This window comes from Humulus lupulus, chromosome 8 (assembly GCF_963169125.1).
Source record: "Humulus lupulus chromosome 8, drHumLupu1.1, whole genome shotgun sequence".
Classification (NCBI taxonomy): Eukaryota; Viridiplantae; Streptophyta; class Magnoliopsida; order Rosales; family Cannabaceae; genus Humulus; species Humulus lupulus.
Window position 1 is genome coordinate 35,570,473 of NC_084800.1, and position 22,281 is coordinate 35,592,753.

General features: G+C 31.8%; 1 protein-coding gene across 2 annotated transcripts; it reads left to right on the plus strand.

Moving 5' to 3' along the window:
- Positions 1-295: 295 nt before the first annotated feature.
- LOC133796770 (exocyst complex component SEC10b) lies at positions 296-13,225 on the plus strand. Of its 2 annotated transcripts, none has more exons than XM_062234421.1 (25): positions 296-467; positions 1,172-1,302; positions 1,428-1,685; positions 1,775-1,849; positions 2,297-2,398; positions 2,515-2,565; positions 2,681-2,786; positions 6,209-6,328; positions 6,713-6,804; positions 7,316-7,484; positions 7,576-7,652; positions 7,754-7,852; positions 7,946-8,036; positions 8,482-8,567; positions 8,651-8,824; positions 9,697-9,750; positions 9,839-9,967; positions 10,107-10,199; positions 10,295-10,441; positions 10,690-10,787; positions 11,675-11,759; positions 12,226-12,284; positions 12,414-12,512; positions 12,600-12,683; positions 12,758-13,225. In XM_062234421.1, exons 2-25 carry the CDS (start codon positions 1,207-1,209, stop codon positions 12,834-12,836), a joined length of 2,523 nt encoding a protein of 840 aa, XP_062090405.1. In that variant the 5' UTR covers positions 296-467; positions 1,172-1,206; the 3' UTR covers positions 12,837-13,225. The 2 variants fall into 2 exon arrangements, with proteins under 2 accessions (XP_062090405.1, XP_062090404.1); XM_062234420.1 differs by having other exon boundaries at positions 1,207-1,302.
- Positions 13,226-22,281: the final 9,056 nt, after the last annotated feature.

A 22,281-nucleotide genomic window follows, 5' to 3' on the forward strand; every position in this document is an offset into this window, starting at 1 on the left:
GATAAATTAGTATGACTCGTTTATTATTTATTATTTTTAATTTATTACTTTATTATTGTTTTATTTTTTTTAATTTATCTATCTTATTTAGATCACTTTAAGGGTAACAGTATTTGAAAACGATTAAATCTAAATGAAACTAATAATTTTCATTAAACTCACAATTATAATTATAATGTATAAAAAAATGTGACAAATTCTAAAATGCATTTATCGAAATTTAAAAAATGTATTACAAAACAAAAGTAATATTTGAAGGACCAGTTTATCAATTTACCACAAATTCGAGGGCTAACTATGCTAAAAGCCCTTCATTGTATTCCTCGTTGAAGATCTCTCTCCCACTTCGATCTGACCCAACACAACCGAACCGAAGACGAAGAAATTAAAGAGGCAAACTTTGATACTCTTTCTTCTTTCTAGCTTCTCCTCCTCCGTTCGCTTGCCTTATTAATTTGAAGAAAGAGGTCTGGTTTCCATTTATACCTATTTCCATTTTTGTTCCCCAAGATCGGTTCCGAAGCATTTTATTTCAAAAGTTCTATTTGGTTTTGTGTTTTGCTTAATATTATTCTTGAATTTCGATTAAGGTTTGAGAAAATTTGGATGGAGTGGAGTTTGTAATTTATTGAATTTTAGGTGGATTGAATTGAAATAGTTACTTTTGTGTGAATTCGAGCTATGTTTTTAGTGAACGATAGAACCAAGAGAGTTTTTTATTTATCATTTAAATAGGCGAAAGTAATAGGAAATTGAAAATTAAGTTTTTAACTCAACTGAGCTGGTTAATACCATCCTAACTTTCTCTCTTTATATTGTTGAATTGCATTATGTTATTTGGTTTGATCTGTGGAATAAAGAATACATTTTTGAAAAATTAGTGAAATTTTACTCTCAAATTAATGACATTTTGTTTTATTTCTTAGTTTATTAATGAAATATTACGGTTTAGGTACAGCATTGGCTCTGAATTGTTTGTTCAGTGAACCTATTAACATTTAAGGATGATTTGTTAGTCTTAGATGAAATGTAAACATAGGAATGAAAAAACCCTATGGGTTTAGAAAACATGCACAGATTGATGTTTTTGCTTACAATTTCCAATCAATGGTGGTTTTGTTAATCATTATTTTTTTTCCCTTCTCTTATACATACATAAGTTTCTTTGCAGTAATTGTTTCTGTTTATTGTTTTTGGTTGAAGTAGATGAAAGAGAGCAATGATGGATTTAAGAGTGATAAGCTCGCAAAATCTTCATCTGTCAGCTCTCTGCCACTCATTTTGGACATAGAAGATTTCAAGGTAAAAGGGACTGAAAATTAGATTACTTTTTTGCTTTGATATCTGTTTCCGTTTTGGGAATTTTGAATTTTTTAAAAAATTACTCGCAAAAGAATCTTCAAGATCAATTTTTTAATCAATTGTAGGGGGACTTTTCTTTTGATGCATTGTTTGGGAACTTGGTGAATGATCTCCTCCCCTCTTTTCAAGAAGAAGACACAGATCCATCTGAAGGACATAGCAACATCAGTGGGAGTGATGTATTGGCAAATGGTCATTTACGAGGGCCACCAGATGCATCCAAATCAGCACAAGGACTGTCTGGCCCACTATTTCCTGAAGTGGATAAGCTCTTATCTTTGTTCAAAGATTCTTGTAAAGAGTTGGTTGATCTTCGGAAACAGGTATGACTTTGAGACTACACAAAGTGGTGGAATTAGAAAGTTGTGGTGTTATCTTGCTGAGCTTGATATATAATTTTTTTTCCCCAAAGATTGATGGACGACTTAACAATCTTAAGAAGGATGTGTCTTCACAAGATTCTAAGCACCGCAAAACACTCACCGAGGTTAGTTATGGGGCATATTTTACATTTAATTCTATGTGGAGAGTATCTGAACCAAAAATTGGGCTTAAGATGAAGCAATAATTGTTTGAAATAGAATTTGTACGGTTTAGATTTGAATGATCAATTTTATTTAATTGTTTTAAATATCTGCATTTGGTATGGTTTGTAGGGGTTTGGGTTGAGGGATTTTTGTTATTGTATGTGAAAATGGCAGACTATAAAATTTCCAAACATTGTTCAATTAAGGTCTTATTGGAAGAATTTAAGGTTTGATATTGAAATTTCTTCTTTCATTTTGTAAGTACTTATTTGATGCATTTACAATTATCTTTCATAACAGGGGCATAAAATTTGATAAAATATTTTGAAGAATGATTAATCATATTCTTCTTTTCTATTACTCAATTACAAAATATTAGTACACTAATCTTATACATTATGTATCAGCTTGAAAAAGGTGTAGATGGCTTGTTTGATAGCTTTGCAAGGTTAGATTCACGTATTTCAAGTGTTGGACAGACGGCTGCCAAAATTGGAGATCATTTGCAGGTAAAATATGTCACGAGTTTGATTACTATGTACATATAGTTTTTTTTCCTGGCAGTGTTTGTTTCAGTTAAATTTGTTGTTATTTATGTTTTCCTTTTGTGTGTTTCTTGTGTCAGAGTGCAGATGCTCAGAGGGACACTGCTAGTCAAACAATAGAACTAATAAAGGTATTTTCAGTCTTAATTTGTACTTAGTGCGGGTTACTTTTTTTTTTTTGAAATTGAGTGCGGGTTACTTTTTATTTGGAATAAATTAACGTTTTTTTGTAATTCAATGCTTCAGTACTTGATGGAGTTCAATGGCAGCCCGGGTGACCTGATGGAACTTTCTCCACTATTTTCTGATGATAGCCGTGTTGCTGAGGCTGCATCAATTGCTCAAAAATTAAGTAAGGCAGTACTGTTCTGTATGGTAATAGTAAAGCCGTTGTAATATCTGCACTATAACACTTTGTTGTTTTGTATACGTTTATTGAACTCATAGCTGAAGCCACAAAATATATATTATTGGAATTAGAACCTTGGAAGCACCGATTTTAACTAATTTTTTTCGTACATCTTGAAGAATCCATTTTGCCCTCGTCTAACTCCTTTTTTTAAGAACTCAAATCACCATCCCAACTTGGTGGATGATTAGTAAAAGAATAACAATACACAATCTGGAAAACTCAACAAAACCTGTAAAAAGGCTATTGCAACATATCCATATTCACAAAAGAATCAAGAAAGTTAGGATGAAAATCTCACTATCTTTATATCTCTACAATACCCCGTAATTATTCTATCTTTTAGCATGGCTATTAGTCTCCACACACAAGAGTAATAGAAGTTATTGTATGCTAGTGATGGACTGATTTGTTGGTACTTGATATAAGTATCTGTCATTCACTCACACACAATACATGTATATTTATTTTGTTGTTGCTCTTGTAATTGTTGTCTCATATCACTTATGCCATTTTCTTTTGGTTGCTTTATTACTTTAATATTTTAATGTACCCATTTATGCAACATAATAGACTTTGCAAAGTGCAATTACATCCATGGAATGCTTATCATATTATTAGAGAATAGTGTAGGAAGTGTAGGTTTTACAATCAACTTTGTCTCTTTCTTTAACTACTTTTGCCAATTAGTTTCGAGCTAGTGATAATGATAAGTATTGTTTTATTTCTTAATGGAATATTTTCATATTTTATGTCAAGCAATAGGTAATGTCAACAATAGTAGAGAACGACCTTCTGGTTTTTTCATGGTAATTTAGGGGTATTGTAATATCAGACAAAAGAGGAGACCTCTATTCTGTTTCTTGGTATTGATGTTTATTATGCAAATGCGATGGAGAAATTTAAGATCATTTATCTCTTTCCTATTTGGTATCTATAAATTTTGGTGGTGTTTACGGGATGAAGCTGCATTATAAATTTTTATGAGAAATGGAAACTTTAGTATAAGAACTTAGGGTTTGTTTGGCCAATAGGATTGGATTGGACTATTGGGCGTAATTGAGATTGGATTGGATTACACTGGATTATTTAAGTGTTACATTGTAGGGGAAATAGCGGCAAAAGTACCCAATATTATAAGAAACTAGTGATTTAGTACTCAATCTTTTTTTTTGGTGGCAATAGTACCCATTGTCCACTTCCGTTGGTACCCAGCCTAATGACTGTTAAAAATTGATTTTGTGTACACGTGGCACGATATAATTGGTGCAATTCATAATATATTTAAAATTGTAATTTAAAATAGAAAAATATTTTTTTTAAAAAAATTAAATATTAAAATTATATATAATATTAAAACTAAAATCTTCTCTCTCATGCCAACCCTTTCTCTACCGACCTCTCCTTCTCTCTCGTGCCGCCTCTGCTTTTTCCCCACTGCCAGCCATGGCAGCCTTGACGTGCAAGACCTCTCGGCTACACGCGCCCCACCACCGTGCACCTCTCAACATCGTGAACTCCATCCCAAAGTTTGGAGGCTTGACTTGTCCTGTTCGTCACAAGTGGGAGTCGTGAACCACGACTGAAATTTTGGAGCTCCATCGCCGAGAGGAGTTGGGATCTTTCAGCTATGTGGGTTGCAGACCACCGGAGGCGATGAAATCAGCTCGCTGGAATCCATGCGAAGCTCGACTCAGGCGAATCAAAGCCATCTCCGACCTCCATGGATTTGGGTTATTGGGAGAAGAAGAATCCATGCACAAGTAAGAAGAAGAAGAATGGGTAGTCGGGTCCTCGGGGATAATGGGTTTTTTTTATAAAAAAATTAATTAGTTTTTAAATAAAATTATTTAAAATTTAAAATATATTATGAATTGGACCAATTATATCGTGCCACATGTGCACACGTATAAACTCAGACATTCCCACCTCCACCGACACTGATTTTAATTTTTTTTTACTTATTAAATTATTTTTTAATAATTTTTTCTATTTTGAATTTAATTTTAAAAAATATTTTTAAATGGGCCAATAAAGAGTTGACACGTGGGTCCAGGGTCAGCTTTTAACGGACTTAATGGGCTGGGTACCGACGGAAACCAACAAAAGTGGACAATGAGTACTATTGCCACAAAAAAAAAAGATTAGGTACTAAATCACTAGTTTCTTAAAATATTGGGTACTTTTGCCGCTATTTTCCCTACATTGTATTTGGTGCAGTATAGGACTAAATTCATAATAACATAATTTATCACACTTTTATCTAATACAAAATAATAAAATAAACATAGTCAGATAATAAAAACATATTTACATTAAATAAGATTTTAAATTAATTATTTGATTTAATACAAATGTTATTTTAGTAAAATTTTGATATAAATATTTTTAATAATTTAAAAGAATATACAATTTTAATACCATATTGTTTGTCTTAGAACCAACTTAGTATCTGTTGTTTAGTTAATATCATTTTAATACATTGTGTATGGTAAAACAATTCAAAATTGTATATTTTAACCAATTTTAATAAATAGTTTATTTTGATAAGAAATTTATAAATAATTTTTTAATTCTTCCATTTTAATTATTTTTAAATTTAAAATATATTTATAAAAATAGAAATTAGAAAAGATAGATAAAAAAGTAATCTCATATGCAGGGGATTATTTATCCCACACTGCTGGGTGGGATTATTTTGAAGGACTGGACTTGTTTATCCAGTTTTGCAACATGTCCTGTTGTCCAGTCCGTCCAATCCAGGCGGCCAAACGGGCCCTAAGAGATTGGAGTGCAAACATGGAGGGACAAGAACTTGATGGATTGAGTGGACTAGATTTTGGAGTACAACTATTGTGGAACATAGTCTAATCAAGATCTAAAAAGAACTACATCAATTGGAAGGATGTATTATGAGCTTCTTTTCTAGCTCATTTGGGGATTCTGATGTTTAGGTTTTATTGTATTGTTTTTCTCTACTTCTTCGATGTTCCCTTCTCTTCTTAATACAAGGGTATATTTTGTATAAAAATAAAATAACTCTGATGAGGAATGAGAGATTATTTATGATTAATAAAATTAGTAGGTTTTATCTTATTTTCACTTTAAGAGTTTTACCATGCTTTAAATTCCTAGAATTGGTTTCCTGGTTGATTTAGGACTTGTTAGTTGTCTATTTATGTGTAATATAATTTATCAAATTGTTTATGAAATAACAATTTGTCCAGATTGTCTCTTTCTATTTCTTAGTTGTTTCTCTCTGTTAAACTATTTTTCTCTCGAAATTCCACTTATTCTATCAACTATTCTCCATCTATAGGAGATATGAACAAATTTTAGCTTACTTTAGGTTTCTGTTGGTATAGGGTCATTTGCTGAGGAAGATATTGGAAGACAAAGCATCACTGGACCGTCAGTTGCAGGCAACGCAACAGCTAGCAGAGGACTGGAAGTTGCAGTTGCTAATCTTCAGGACTATTGCAATGGTAAGCCACCAGTATGAACACTTGCCAATGCTACATTTATAATTTTTTTTGCTATCCAACTGCATCACTTTCAAAAAAGAAAAGAGTTAATGTAAGAGATGTTGCTTGTGGACTATAATAAAATTGACTGAATTAAGAGGAGGATATATATAACACACACTTATACACATAATATTTGCTAATGGGAATAATGCAATATAACTTGTTTGCAAATATGCACATAATCTGGATCATTGTTCGTGCTCGCAAGAAGAAAACTTTTATTTTTCTGTATCCAGAGTAATTTGGAAACCTAGCATTTAATATTTGTGGAGAAAAATTTTCATTGACTACAGCATATGTACTTAGTTGGTTTTATCTTATATTATAATATTTTCTTTGTAGAACTTGAGAACAGATTGTTGTCTCGATTTGATGCTGCATCACAGAGAAGAGAATTATCTACTATGGCAGAATGTGCTAAAATTTTATCTCAGGTATCTGTTGTTCTTGGTCCCTATAAATGATACTTTTAGAATAACTCTGAACTTTATGAAAAATATATATTGTGATATGCTTGATTGGTATTTGTGGTTTTTGCTCTCTTTGGTGGCTTCCCATAACCAAGTCTTTAATGGCTGGTTCTATCTTATCTAGATTTATTTTTGCTCATTATTGTTTTTTTTTTGTTATTTTTAATCTTCCCCCAAAGTTCTTTTCATTTCTTTCAATTAAGCTCCCTTTCTCTGATATCCTCCCTTCTGGTCATCTTTATGTTTCATATCTTCTGGGGTGGTAGGAGGGGAATGGAAATAGTAGCTGTGGACTCACCTTTTACTTGTTTTATATTTAGTTTCTATGATATTGACCTAGTGCTTCAACATTTAACTTAGAACCTGGTGAACCTCTATTTCAAGTTATATCATATATTACTATGAAGTATATTGTTTAGCATTTCAGGAATCTCCTTCCATTGTTGTCTTTATATCTGTTTGATTTTCAATACAGTTTAACAGGGGTACTAGTGCCATGCAACATTATGTGGCAACTCGTCCCATGTTTATCGATGTGGAAGTCATGAATGCAGATACAAGATTGGTTCTTGGTGACCATAGTTCACAGGCCACTCCTAGCAATGTTGCTCGTGGGCTTGCTTCTTTGTACAAAGAAATCACAGGTTTTGAGACTTTCATTAATCCCATGCAAGGGGTTGGAATCTTTGTAATAAACACATACATATTTTAGTACTACATTTGTTTGTCTTGCAGATACTGTACGTAAAGAGGCTGCAACAATCATGGCTGTTTTCCCTTCTCCTAATGATGTCATGGCAATTTTAGTTCAGGTAAATCTTGTAAAGTTGCTCTTATCAGCATGGTATTTTAAATTGCTGCACTATTGGTCAACAACTTCATGATTATAAGTAGATTTTAATGTTTCATGCAGCGAGTTTTAGAGCAGAGAGTTACAGCCCTTCTGGACAAACTATTAGTGAAACCCTCTCTTGTAAACCTACCTCCTATGGAAGAAGGTGGACTTCTTTTGGTGAGTTCTACTACCTAGCTTTTCTGAATTCCTCTCTTTCTTATCCCCAATATACTTCTTAATCTAATTGGTGTATTACTTGATATTCTTCAGTATCTTAGAATGCTGGCAGTGGCTTATGAAAAGACTCAAGAACTTGCTAGAGATCTACGTGCCGTGGGATGTGGTGACTTGGATGTCGAGGGTAATGAATTAAGTTTAGGAAGTGTTTATTCTCTTTGTGGATACATTCTTGGATTTTTTTTATGAAGGGTAGTAGCAAATGAAGGGTAATCATGCTGATTATGCTTGTGAGTGTTCTTGGCATTGTAGAGATCATATCCCATAGGATAGATTATTGTGAAGTCTGAGAAGCACCGTGTTTTCTTTACATCTATTGGGGTATTAGATGAGTATGGCTGATTCTAAGGAACTTCTGCAGTTACTTGGTTAGCTTTGTTGCAATGAATCCTATTAGGTGGCTGATACTTGGATATTGTTATATAACTGTAATGCATCTTGGCCTTTTCTTGCAAGTAAAAGAATGAATAGATAATGTCACCATCTTTTGTTCTCATGTGAAATTATCATGCATGCTATTCATTGAATTTTTCTTTCTGTGACTAATAAAAACTCGTCTTTTGGTTCAGGCCTCACAGAATCTCTGTTTTCTGCTTACAAAGATGAATATCCTGAACACGAGCAGGCCTCACTTAGACAACTTTATCAAGCAAAGGTTTGTTAAATTGTCTTGTGGAAGCTTCAACTCTGATGTAATTTTATTTGAGATAAAAGCATTATTATAATTCTAATTTTCAGATGGCAGAATTGCGTGCTGAAAGCCAGCAGACATCTGATTCAACTGGAACAATTGGGCGCTCAAGAGGAGCTGCAGTAGTGTCTTCCCACCGGCAAATATCTGTTACTGTTGTAACAGAATTTGTGCGGTGGAATGAAGAAGCAATTTCCAGATGCAGTTTGTTTTCAACTCAGGTAATATTTGTCTGTTCTACCACCGATATTTTAACTTTTATTTATAATTCTTCCTAAGCCTTTTCTAATTTGAATTAACAACAAAAGTTGCAGTTTTTTTCCTCAAAAGTTTCTTTTGGACATTCTCAAATATAATTGTGACATAGGAGAGCTAAAATTCAGTCAAATTTACACCAGTTAAGTTGGGTAAAGGAGTGTTGCAAGGTTTGTGGAATTGGTAGGTGGTTTGTGGCTAATGGATGGTAAGAGATTAAAGATGATTGTGTATAAAACTTGCCGTTGTATGATGGTTTTTGCAGCAATGGGGTGGGGTGGTAAAGTGCGAGTGTATTGGAATTAATTGTGATGTGATTAGATTTGTTAGTTAAAAAATATTTGATTAAAGGAGACTTGCTGAATCATTATCCTTAAAAAATATGGCCTTCTTTTTTAGGAGGAAACTATAGGTGGATTGCCTGGGTCTGTTGAGTGATTGTTTTGATAAAATGAATCATGTATTGCCCTGCATGGTGTTGAATTTAGGGTGCAAAAACTTAAATAAATAAATAATGAAAAATAAACTTCTAGTCTCTCTTCAAGGCTCCTACTACTACGCCAGGAGTCTCAGAAGATAGAAACTTATGCAATTTCTTGGCATAAAAAGATAATTTAGTATAACAAATGAGAAGCTAATATGGAATTAGTGTGAGTTCATGAAGTCTTTCTAGAATGTAGAATCTTAAATATTGGCCCAGGAGAGCATGAATTTCTAGTGAGACTTCTGTCAGTCATTCTTGGTGGTTAAAAATTGGCTCTAAATTTGCTGGATTTGTTTTGAATTTAAGATACTTATTCAACTTTACTTAAATGATCTTGTATGTGTTCTTGTACAGCCTGCTACCCTTGCAACCAATGTTAAAGCAGTGTTCACTTGTCTGCTGGACCAAGTAAGTCGGTGTAAATTAAAAAGATTCACCAAATGTGTGTGGCATGCCATATTTGCTCAACTTTACCCTTCCCCATTCTGTTTTCCAGGTCAGTCAATATATAACAGAGGGGCTTGAACGAGCTAGAGATGGTCTGACAGAAGCTGCAGCCTTGAGGGAAAAATATGTGCTGGGCACTAGTGTTAGTAGAAGGGTGGCTGCTGCAGCCACATCTGTTGTAATGATCCGAACACTAACTTTCTCATGTATTTTAAATTTTGTGCACCATATATCTTTATGATTTACTTTTGTTGGAAGCAATTCATAGACTTCTCACAAATTGGCTGACTTCAGATTATTTTATTGTTGGCATGTAGGCAGAAGCTGCTGCTGTTGCTGGGGAAAGCAGCTTCAGATCTTTCATGGTTGCTGTGCAACGTTGTGGCAGTAGTGTGGCTATAGTTCAGCAAGTATGTTGAGCTGTACCCAATTGTGTTGAATTCGGCTCATAAATTGGGTGGCTTGATATTATTTGAGATTAATTTGTTCTGAACTTTGTCTACAGTTCTTTGCCAATTCTATATCTCGGCTTCTCCTACCTGTGGATGGTGCGCATGCTGCTTCATGTGAAGAAATGGCAACAGCTATGTCTAGTGCAGAAGGTGCTGCCTATAAAGGCCTTCAACAATGCATCGAAACTGTAATGGCAGAGGTTAGTATCACCCTTTGGACCTGCTATTGAGATTTAGTCAGGAATTACCAGGTCCATGTCTTCTTATCGTCATAACATATAAGATGGTCTGTCAACTTTTGCCAACTGCTGCTTTATGAAGAGTTTCTGTTATTGCTAGTTTAACAGACTTCCAAAATTTAGATCCCATTACGTTAATTTGGCTCTTTATGTTTGTTTTTTTTTCTTGAACCATGTGTCTTTCCCTTGTGAAACCCCCCACTGTGCAGGTGGAGCGGTTACTTTCAGCCGAACAAAAGACAACAGATTTTCGGTCACCTGATGATGGAATTGCTCCTGATCATAGGCCAACAAATGCATGCACAAGGTACAAATCAAGGAGTTATCCCTGCATTTTCTGGAATCAGGGACCAAAACCAGAAATTGGTTTGTTCCATGATTTCCATAAACTGGATAGTTTGCAGCCCCCTTCCTTTTTCTTACTGACCATTTGACTAATGATTTCTTAATGCTCTCTTACATTTTGAGTTTATTTGGGGAATAATGAGTTAATGCCAAAATTTTCACTGTAGGAACTTTGAGTGTTGTGGTTAGTGCTAACCTAACATAAACATCCTCCCCCCTCAGCTTATATTTTAATTTCTTAAAAAATAAAAAGAAAAGAGAGAGACAGAGACAGACAGAGAGAATTCTATGTTTGGTAGAGGAGAAATGGTTGAGGAAAGAAAAAAATTATGTTTGGGAAGAGAGAAAAGATGGTGGAAGAGAAAAGGGAGTGGAAAAATTATTTGGTGGGTCCCACCAAAATACAACCTTCCCAATTTGGAGAGAAATTTATTTCAACATTCCATTAAAACTAAAATTACATATTTATCATTCACTTTAAATCAAATTATTTTTTATAGTGTTATTAAATTGCAGTTTCACTTTCATTCTTATTTTCTTACCTTATTTACTACCAAACAACATAAGGGGATTTTTTTTTCTTTTTCTATCACTCTTGTTTTCATTCACTCATACTTTTTCTATCTTTCTATTTTTCTTTCCTTACTAAAAGTAGGGTTAAAGCCTTTAATGAATTGTCAGTCAGACACTAGTGGTTGATTTGTTGCATTTTGAACCATTTAAATAAAAGTCACGAGGAAAAAAAGAAGCTAATCTTTATTTATAATTCCAAAATGTTACAAGCAGAAAAAGAACCTGTTAATATTGTTTATGGACAATGAATAATGTGTTCTCTCTTCTGTTGGCTAGGGTGGTAGCTTATCTTTCCCGAGTACTAGAATCTGCATTCACAGCTCTTGAAGGCCTTAACAAACAAGCATTTCTTACTGAACTGGTATGGGTTTTTATTCAATATATCCTTTAATCTTATAGTAAGTACGTATTTATCAAGGGAAAATGAGTCATTTATTGATTTTGCTGGTTGTGATTAGTCGTGCTGGTTCTTTGTGCATCTGATAGATAACTTCTTTGGTATTCATGGTTGTATGCAAAGAAGCATTCATATTTTAAGGATATGATAATGTTTGATCTTTCGTTTAAGTTTATATGCCTTTAACACCACCTGTAGAACACTGTCAAAATACTTCACTTGATCCTTCATAGCTTCGTTGATCAGTTTTTAACCTGATACCATGTAAATGCTCTGAGCACTTCATACTTAATGATGTTCTCAGCAAACTTCATTATTATTTTATTTTCCTTTGGGGATTAGGGTGTGTAGGAATTAGGGATTTTAATGATTTCTGTTGTATTAGAGTGTTTCACATTTGAATTGAATTTTATGTGCAATTGTTGTTCAGGGAAACCGCTTGCATAAAGGGCTGCTTAATCATTGGCAAAAGTTCACTTTTAATCCCAGGTAATACATATGTCAAACGTTGGCATTTTTTCTCACTAACTTTTTAATGTCCACCTATGGAGCCATATAAGTGTCTTGCTATATTTTAGTGCTGATTTATTTACTTGTCTGTGTTTTTCAATTTTGAAGTGGAGGACTGCGGCTGAAGCGTGACATAACAGAGTATGGAGAATTCGTACGTAGTTTCAATGCTCCTTCTGTTGATGAAAAGTTCGAGTTGCTGGGCATGTAAGTATCTCTATTTCACCCAGAGCTTCCGTTTTCAATCATCTTTTCAGATTTCCTCAAATTTACTGATGAATTTTCTATGTCCAGCATGGCCAATGTCTTTATTGTTGCTCCTGAAAGTCTCTCAACTCTATTCGAGGGTACCCCTAGTATTCGGAAAGATGCACAAAGGTATTAGTGGTGGCATTTTGAGGATTTTTTTCTCCTTGACATTATGATAAACTTATAATTTGGCTGCCACTCAGGTTTATTCAGCTGAGAGAGGACTACAAAAGTGCAAAACTGGCTGCTAGACTAAGTTCCTTGTGGCCAAGTTCCAGCTGATGAAGTAGTGTGCTGATTTAGATCAAGTAGATCATTTGATGAGGAAGCTGGCAGTTCATCTCGAATCGTTTGAAAATTGAAGACCAAGCTTGAAGAATTCCTTGAGAATTAAGAGTTCATTTTCTGGCGGGAGGCGATCAATTACTTCTTTACTCCCTACTTCATTTCTTCTTCTTCTTCTCTTTGTGTTGAGTGTATATTTGTGGAGGTACAAGTAGGAAGATATGATAGATTTATAGCCTTAAACGTTGAAATCTTTATTTATGTTCTTAGGTCCTGCCGAATATTCTTTGCCTGACAATTCATAGACATGATATTCTGGTGTCCTTATACTCCTTGTAAATGATTCTTTGGACAATTAATGATGACAATTAAAGTAGTTGTGCTTAGTGACTTATTCCTTGATTACAATCTCTTTAATATTGAAAATTTGAAATTGCAGGGAACTCACTGATTTAAATAATTTGAAGTTACTACAATGACTGCATTTTCAATATGTAAAATGCAAATTTGTAAAACAAAAAGAAAAAAGATAGCTTAAAAATATTTTATTTCACTTTTATGTGGTGTTGCAAAACTTCTCAAGTGACAAGGAAAATTTTAAATTATGGGAGGTTTGCGAATTTCTTTTGAATATACCAACATGATTGCTTATATGAAAATAATGGCCGAAGCATTTGACCTGGTAGATTCTAGAGTCTTTACAGAACACGCAGTTTAACACTTCCAATGAGATTTAAATCGTTCCCTTGAATGAAATTAAAGTTATTTAGTCAATCAAGTTCAGTCTTACAACTAACTTATTACTATTTTGAGCAATTTCCTACGAACAAAGCTTTTTCCATCTTTTCAAGGGGGCTGTCAAAGGTTACTAATTAGTTCCAATAATGAAGGCACAAAGGGAGGTCCAAAATGCAAGTGAAGTTTTATACTCTACATGTAGCCCATGAATCATAAGTTGGAAGAAAAAAGGGAGAGGAAAAAAAAAAAAAAGCAAAGCTGATTGAGACACACGACCGTGCCCTTGTGGATTGTGGTGGGGGTGCCTCTTAGGGTGGCATCTCCTACCTTAAAAAGCTCTCTTTCTCTCTCTCTCTGTAGGGTTGGAGAGAAGGATGATTGATGAAGAGGAAATTTAGTGGATCTGGCTGTTAATTGATGGCCATAGCAAAGTTACCCATCACTTACATGTCATTGTGCCAAACCCATTATAATGCTCTTTCTTCTCTCGTAGGATGGGCCTATCTACACACTCCTATCTTCTCTCTCTAAAAAAATAAACATACCCAAAAGAATCAACAAATGCTAAGACATTTAAAACCCCACAATGGCTACTATATGTCTTTTTGGGGGTTGATTCATGATTGTAATATATCCCGTATCTTTTCAAGTCGCTGTTGACCCATACGGCCAAAGATTTCTTTCTTTTTCCCTTGCCATCTCAATCTAAATTCCTAACTAGATTGACTCGAGGGCATTATCAGCGGGTGCATATGTATCTATGTTGTATGGTTTACCAAATCAAAATGGAAGTTGAACTAGAACGGTTATTCTCAACTATTCAATCTAACTATAGAACATTACATGTCAAAACAACACAATAAGATCTCTATCATGCCATAACCAAACCCCATTCAAAAAATGACTTCAATTTTTTGGTTTCTTCTCATAGAAAGTGCTTTACAACTCTCTATCAAAATCGATTTGTTACGAAGTGCAAAAGAAAGTGAGAGAAAGAATAATTAAAGTGTGCGCCAAGTTTATGTCACGGGTGGTCCAATTCCAGTCACTCTCCTTTCTTTTCCTTCTTATTCAGAATTGATTATCATGAATGTTATTAAATCCCCTCTTCACTTCTTTTTCCGGCTTGAAAAAAATGTTTCAATGCCAGGATTGGCCTTATTTATTTGACAACCCATCTCGCAAAAAGAGGAAAGAAAGGGAAGTACAAACATTATAAATATATATACTATCCACATGTAGTAGTCTTTATGGGAACTATAAGTTGGATTGTTTTTTTTATAAGAGGATATAATATGAAAGGTTATCTCCATTCAGAACTTTTTTTAAAAAAATCATAAATATTATTGAATGAACAAAAAATGAGATGGAAGAATATGACTAAAAATTAGAATTTTGTTTAGGGAAATAATGTTGGGTAGTTCTATGGTGCAACTTTTAGGAGTAGATTGGTGTACTCCTCTCCATTTTTTGGTTTGAGAAATATTTTCTGCGTAAATTTTTTATGTGACCATGTATATTATTATTATTTAGAATATTTGTAAATTTTTAAGAAATTTAAAATAATTTAAAGTGCCGAAAATAATATTCAAATAAGCAACTTTCTACCCGCATAAAAAAAAAATTACGCATACAACAAATTATTTTAACCTTATTTTTCGGTACTGTAAATTATTCAGAATTTATTAAAAATTTATAAAATACTCTAAATAACTACAATATAAATTATTATAAAAAAATTTGACCTAAAAATATTTCCATGGCAAAAATCTAGATAGTGAGTGCACCGGTGTGCACCTATTGAGGCTCGAAATTTTCCATAAACAAAATAATAAAAGACATTTGTACTCCAAAACTAGTTCATGGCACTTATTTATTGCCACTTATTTATTCCTGTCTAGGTTCATCACTCTTATTGTTGTATATAGAGTGGGTAGCCTATTTAATTACACGTTGATTTGATTATTTTATTAAAATTCTGTTATTTAATTGATTTATGAGAAAATCTCGAGTGCACCTCTAAAAAATGACACACCGGTGCACCATTTCTCTAGTTTTGACTTGGGAAGTATTTTTGAAGCAAAAATTTTATGGCCGTGTATATGTAGTTACATTCTGCAAATTTTCAAGAAATTCTGAATAATTTACAATATCGAAAAACTAGATTTAAATAGTTTATTGTACGTGTGACTTTTTTTATGCGGATGGAAAGTAACTTATTTGAACATTATTTTTGGTATTATAAATTATTCAATATTTTCTGAAAATTTATAGGATGCTCTAAATAACTACAATATACACGACCATAAAAAAAATTTGCGTCGAAAATACATATGAGTTAAAAATTGGAAAGGGGTGGTGTCCCTTTTTAGAGGTGCACCGAAGAACTACCCTATGCTCAAAATAAGACCCTATATCATTAGTTTTAATTAAAAATAATGGGAAATTTTAGAGTGTACTCCTATTTTTGGGAGCACTAGGGCACCATTTTCTTGATTTTTTGCACCGGGATGATTTTCGGTGAATTTTTTATTTATGGCCATGTATACTATAGTTATTTAGAACATCTTGCAAATTTTCAGATTTTCAGGCAATTCAGAATAATTTACAGTGCCGAAAATATAATTCAAACATGGTTCTTTCCACATGCATAAAAAACAAACACTAATGCATACAACAAACTATTTGAGTCTTATTTTCGGCACTGTAAATTATTCAGAATTTTCTAAAAATTTGCATGATGCTTTAAATAACTACAATATACATGATCATAAAAAAAATCGCCGAAAATTATCCAGGTACTAAAAATAAGAGGGGGTGCACCCTAGCAGCACCCAAAAATAATATAGTTCTCTGGTGCACTCCCAAAAAGGGGCACACCGGTGCACACCCCCTAAATTTTGGTTCGGGAAGTATTTTTTAGGCAAATTTTTTTATGACCGTGTATATTGTTGTTATTTAGAGTATCTCACAAATTTTTTTATAAATTTTGAATAATTTACGGCATAGAAAATAAAGTTCAAATAGTTTATTGCACACGTGACTATTTTTTTTAAGTGGTTGGAAAGTAACCTGTTTGAACCTTATTTTTAGTACTGTAAATTATTCAGAATTTTCTAAAAATTTGCGGATGCTCTAAATAACTAAAATGTACACGGTCAAAAAAAAAAAAAAATCACCAAAAATATGTTAAAGGCAAAAAACTAGAGAGGTGTACCGTTGTGCCTATTTTTTTTTGGGTGCACCAAAGAACCTATTCATTTGTTAACTGTTATTTTTTGTTATTTTAAAATAAAATTCTATTCATTTTAAAATGGGTTTATATTTTTTTGGACCCTGTATTTTGTCTTATTATTTGTTTGAAGCCTGTGTTTTGAAAAATTACTTTTTGGACTCTATGTTTTGTAAAATGGTTAAAATAGAACCATAAACTCAATTTTGATGAAGAAAAAATTGAATATAACAACGCAGTTTTTAAGCAGAATGATTTTATTTTTGTTATAAATTGTTAGTTTGGTAAATTATTTGTAATTTTAGTTGAGAAAACATTGACCAAAATCAGGTTTAGAGTTCTATTTTAACCATTTTACAAAATATAGGGTACAAAAAATAATTTTTCAAAACACAAAGTCCAAACAGGTAATGAGAAAAAACACAGGGTCTAAAAAAAATATAAACCCTATACCCTTTTAAAATTTGTATATTAAATTTAAAATGTGAAAAAGTCACATCTGCAATTCCACACTATACTTAAAAAGAAACGTTGATAGCCTATATAAAAAGGTTCTTAAAAAAGGTTGCTAGTAAATTATAATATATTTAATCCATACTAAAGGTTTTATAAATAGTTAAATTTGTCATTAAAAATTCTAGGAAAAATCAATAATTAAACTCCAGGAACTGTATATTAAAGATAATTTTTTAATTTAAAAAATACAAAATATATTCGTAAGGTTTATTAGTAATTAGATTCTAGTAAACATTTCATTCATGTTGAAAGTAAACATATATTAAAATAGAGTATTTTTTATTCCATTCCACCATTTTTTTTAATATTGCAAATAGAGGGAAATAAATTCACCGTATATCTATATATATATATATATATATTTAAGACATAAATATCATTTAATCTATTGAAATGTGTGGAATTCAACGCGTTACATATTGTTGAATTTTTTTATTGGTCAAAGTTAGCCATTAATGGAGAACAAACAAAAATAGATCCATTGGAAAAGAATGTATTAAGTTATGTATACAATACATATTATTAAGAATATGATCTACATTCAAATAGTGAAGCCCACTTGAAGCACAAAAACAGTTAGAGAATTTATTGACATAAAAGGCGATAAAAAATACCGAGCATAAGAAGAGTGTTAAAAAAATTTCTATTGCAATCTTTTTTACACTCTCCTGCTCATACATGATATGTATATTATTCAACCAATTGCCTAAATATACTTGTCTTTCTTTCTTATTGCCTGTTAATATGAATTGGTTTAAGTCACTACCACCACTACTACTGCATGCTATTGAATCATATGTCTATTAGGTAATGATTAATTTCAAATCAAAGTGGAAGAAAAGATAAAAGTCAAAAATACCACAACAACAGATGTTGGTACCTTACTGTGTATGATATATAATATAAAACACATATCAAGTGAGATAATTTATTTTAAACATATATACCCATAACATAAGCAATTTAGTCAAACACTCAAAGTTGCTTTTAACAAATAATTTTGTTTTTAAGTTTGAGGCAAGCAAAGCCAAGAACATGGTTCTCTATCTCTAGTCTCTACTCTACACACTTGATCTAATTTGGGCCTTTTATTAAATTTCTAACTTGTTGCCACATCTCTCCAAAAGTATTAGAAATAAATTAAATAGCAAGCTCTACTCTTCTTAGGTTGCTTGATGGAGCTTGCCTTTGTCTTTTTTTTTAAGGTTTTTTTTTTAATTTTATTTTATGATTGTATTTGTATAATCTGTACCACTCTCTCGCTCTCTCTCTCTCTAAATATATCAACTTTGACTACTAAAATTTAGTCATGATAATAAAGAAATAATTATTTTATAATAAAAAAATTAAAACCCTTTAAATAATGACCCCACACGTTTGCAATCTGAAAAGCAAAGCCTCGTGCCACCCACGTCTACCGGCCTACAAATTTCAGTCCTTCATAGAGTACTATATTTATTTAATTTTGTCTAAAATCCAACATTTTTCTTTCTTTTCAAAATGTCTAAAATTCAATACTTGATCCTTTGAAATGGAAGCAACCAAACCATGAAAGGTGAATCATGCACCATCAAAATTACAGAGAGCTCATTAGACACCCTCACGTGGGTTTTATGCAAGTCCCACACCGATTAAGTACTTTGTTTTATTATTAGTTGTAACAGATAAATACTTTATTTGACTGTTGCTTTATTTTACTTGTTTAATCATTAAAATTATTCTAAAATATTCATTTAAAATAATAATAAAATTTTTAAATAAATAAATAAATTATTAAAAAAATAATTTAAATAATTAACAATATAAAATAGTAATTTTTCTGTAATTTAAAAAACAAAGACATACTTTTATTTGAAGTCATTTCCTATAATTTTTCTAAATAAATACAGTTGATTAAAAAATCATCTAATTGAACCCAAGCCAGGACAAGATTAATGATGTTATTATGACAAGAGTAAAACGCCATGTGAGGGTAAAGAAAAAAAGTCAAGGTTGACAAAAGAAAGTCAGAGCTACACCACACAACACTTCATATACGCTAGTATGAAACGAGTTTGACACTATCATATCCACATCTCATTCTTTATAGATCTATTTGTACCATAAATAATTCAACAAATCGGAACCGTTGGATCAACACCAAGCCACACAACCCAAACTCTGCTCTGCTAAATTCAATTACAAGCTTTTGTACTAAATAATCTTTTTTCTAAAGTGGGCCCCACCAATTTTCACTAACATGCCACCTCACATCATCTCTCCCCACCGTCAATCACACGCGCTAAGAATCCAATCCCGTGGTGTGAATCCTCTATGTTCGCCGTCAGATCTACTTACTATTTTCTTTCTAAGCTTTTTTTTAACGGATGAGCCGTTAAACTACCGCCTCACAAGTCACGAGTATGTACAGACAGGAAATGATTCACACGCGCTCGAATAACGAAAAGAACATCACACTTGTCTCCTAATCACACCACGTGGCAGTAATTTGGTTCAGCACCTCAAAGTGGCTTTGGGCTCAACGTGTCGGTCACGAGCTCTACGGATTTGAGCGCCGCAAGTAAGGTTGGGTGGGTGCCCTTAGTCAAATTAAGTGAAAGACGGCATAAATAAATAGATATGATATATTTTTTTAATTTGGTAATACATCACTATTTTCAATTATTATTATTATTCCTTTTTTATTTTTAATTATGATCAAATTTGAGTAATAATAATTGTTGGTTCCACCAGAAAGAAATGAATAGTTAAGTTTCTAGTGAAAAAATGATTATCAGTTTAAATTTTCTTTTTGATAGCAATAATGATACATGATAATTGTTTTTTATTTATTTATTTTTAAAAAAATAAGTCAAATGGCTTATTGGATGATTATTATTGGTGGTGTTTAATGGGTTAGGAGGTGCAATTTTTATGAGAAATATTGAACCTTGAGAACATTGAAACGTGAGAGACATAATTGGTATTAGATTTGAAAATCATAAATGTAACATGAGATGCTGCTCGTACCAAAAAAACTTTTTTTAATGATTCCATCAATATATCTATATATAAATATATTACAACTTACAAGTTATAATATATTTAGTTTCAAAAAAAGAAAAAAAAAAAGTTGTATCCTAGAGCCTTAATTTCTAGTATAGGAGTATTACATGTCTCTCGAGTTTTTTTATATATATAAATATGATTGTTGATTCATGTGACTATTAATAAAATCAATTTTATATATAATTAAGAATTTAAACATGAATATAATTTCACTTTGATTATTTTTTTTAATATATGTTGCAATCATTAATCATTTTATATTTGTTTACAATCTTTTAAAATTAAAAACTAAATGAGTATTTATCTGCACATCTTATTATTTTGTCCATATAATTGCAAAAAGATAGTGCATTATATATATTGATTCATATTATTACAAGTTGTTCAGTCGTACCATGATTGCTTTTATAATTGAAACAAGGTTAATCGAAAGGAATGTAAAAAGTGAAAAAAAACATTACTTTTTTTTTTAAAGTAAGTAAATGATCATTATTTTTAATTTTGTAGCAAAATTGTCTAACTACCTTTTTAATATTAAGTACTACCAAATATCACATTTAACAAATTGCTATTTTATTTAAAATATTTTAATATTATGGTATATGTATATTAATTTTGTTTATTTTAGTTTTTATTTCAAAGTTATTTTGATTTTTTATTTTATTTTTTATGAGTTGTTGAATGATATACCACACCACAAAATGCATTTACTAAGTTAAAAAATAATATATCAAGAAAACTTACAAAATCATATTAAAAAATGTATACACTATGCGAACAAAATTATATACTGCTATTGAAATATATAGCATGATACAAAATTATATTATAACATTATACATAAAAAGATAGAAACTAAATATCATAAAAAAAAAATATACCATACCACAAAAAACATAGTATAATATATCATCAATTTAACGCATTACATCACTATGACTGCTTCTTGGAATGACGACTGACCCTACAAACTAACTATAGTCTTTCTACCGTGCTTTGTCCTCACTCGCACGCTTCCTAAGAAAACTTCTCAGGGGGTCACCCATCATCAGATTGCTCCAGGTCAAGCACGCTCAACTTTGGAATTCTCAAGTGATGGACTACCGAAAAGAAGATGCATCTTGTTGGCATAGGTAGTACCAATCAATCAATTTAAGTCATCTTCAATTGTGTAGTCTCATACCTACATAGTCTTAGAATCATTACACTTGATCTTCCCCAGGCGGTGTGGAATTGCACAACTTACTTCGTCTTTCCCCTTACGGATCACGGGATTCTGACTGTCACAATCAACCCATAAAAAACTTAAAAAATCAATATAACTTTAAAATAAAAACTAATATACATATATCACTATATTAAAGTTATAAGTTCCTAAATATATAAAAAAAATTATTGAAAATGACAATTTAAGTAGCAACAATGTAAAATGGTCATTTATTTACAATTTTAAAAATGAAGACATTAATTTCTTGATGCCATTTTTTTGCTATTTACTATATTTTTTTTTCATTTAATGTTGATAAGAATAAATAATGTCAATTAAAGTTAATCATATAACTTGGTTTCATAATTTATGAGGTTTTTTAGCATTATTCATAATACTATGAGCTATCTGAAAAAACACAAGTTTACATAGGCATTTAATTTAAATAATCAGTCACACATTCCAAAAAACAAATATAGCCAAAACAAATTTTTTTTTAAATAATCATCAAATTTGGACTTATATTATCCTTAAATTAAGGGTCATAATTCTTTCTTAATGTTACAAAACAAAGATATTTGGAGAGAGACCAGACCGGCTTTGTTTGAGTCTCACCGACCCATTAAAATTTACCAAAATTAATCAAAATCTTAACCATCTTTTATTAATTTATTTATAAGAGCACCCAAAAATTCTACCGG

Coding starts and splice junctions, on each gene's coding strand:
- LOC133796770 (XM_062234421.1), top strand. CDS start 1,207: ATGAAAGAGAGCAATGATGGATTTAAGAGTGATAAGCTCGCAAAATCT. Junction 1,850..2,296: donor ACCGCAAAACACTCACCGAG/GTTAGTTATGGG, acceptor ATTATGTATCAG/CTTGAAAAAGGTGTAGATGG. Junction 11,760..12,225: donor AAGCATTTCTTACTGAACTG/GTATGGGTTTTT, acceptor ATTGTTGTTCAG/GGAAACCGCTTGCATAAAGG.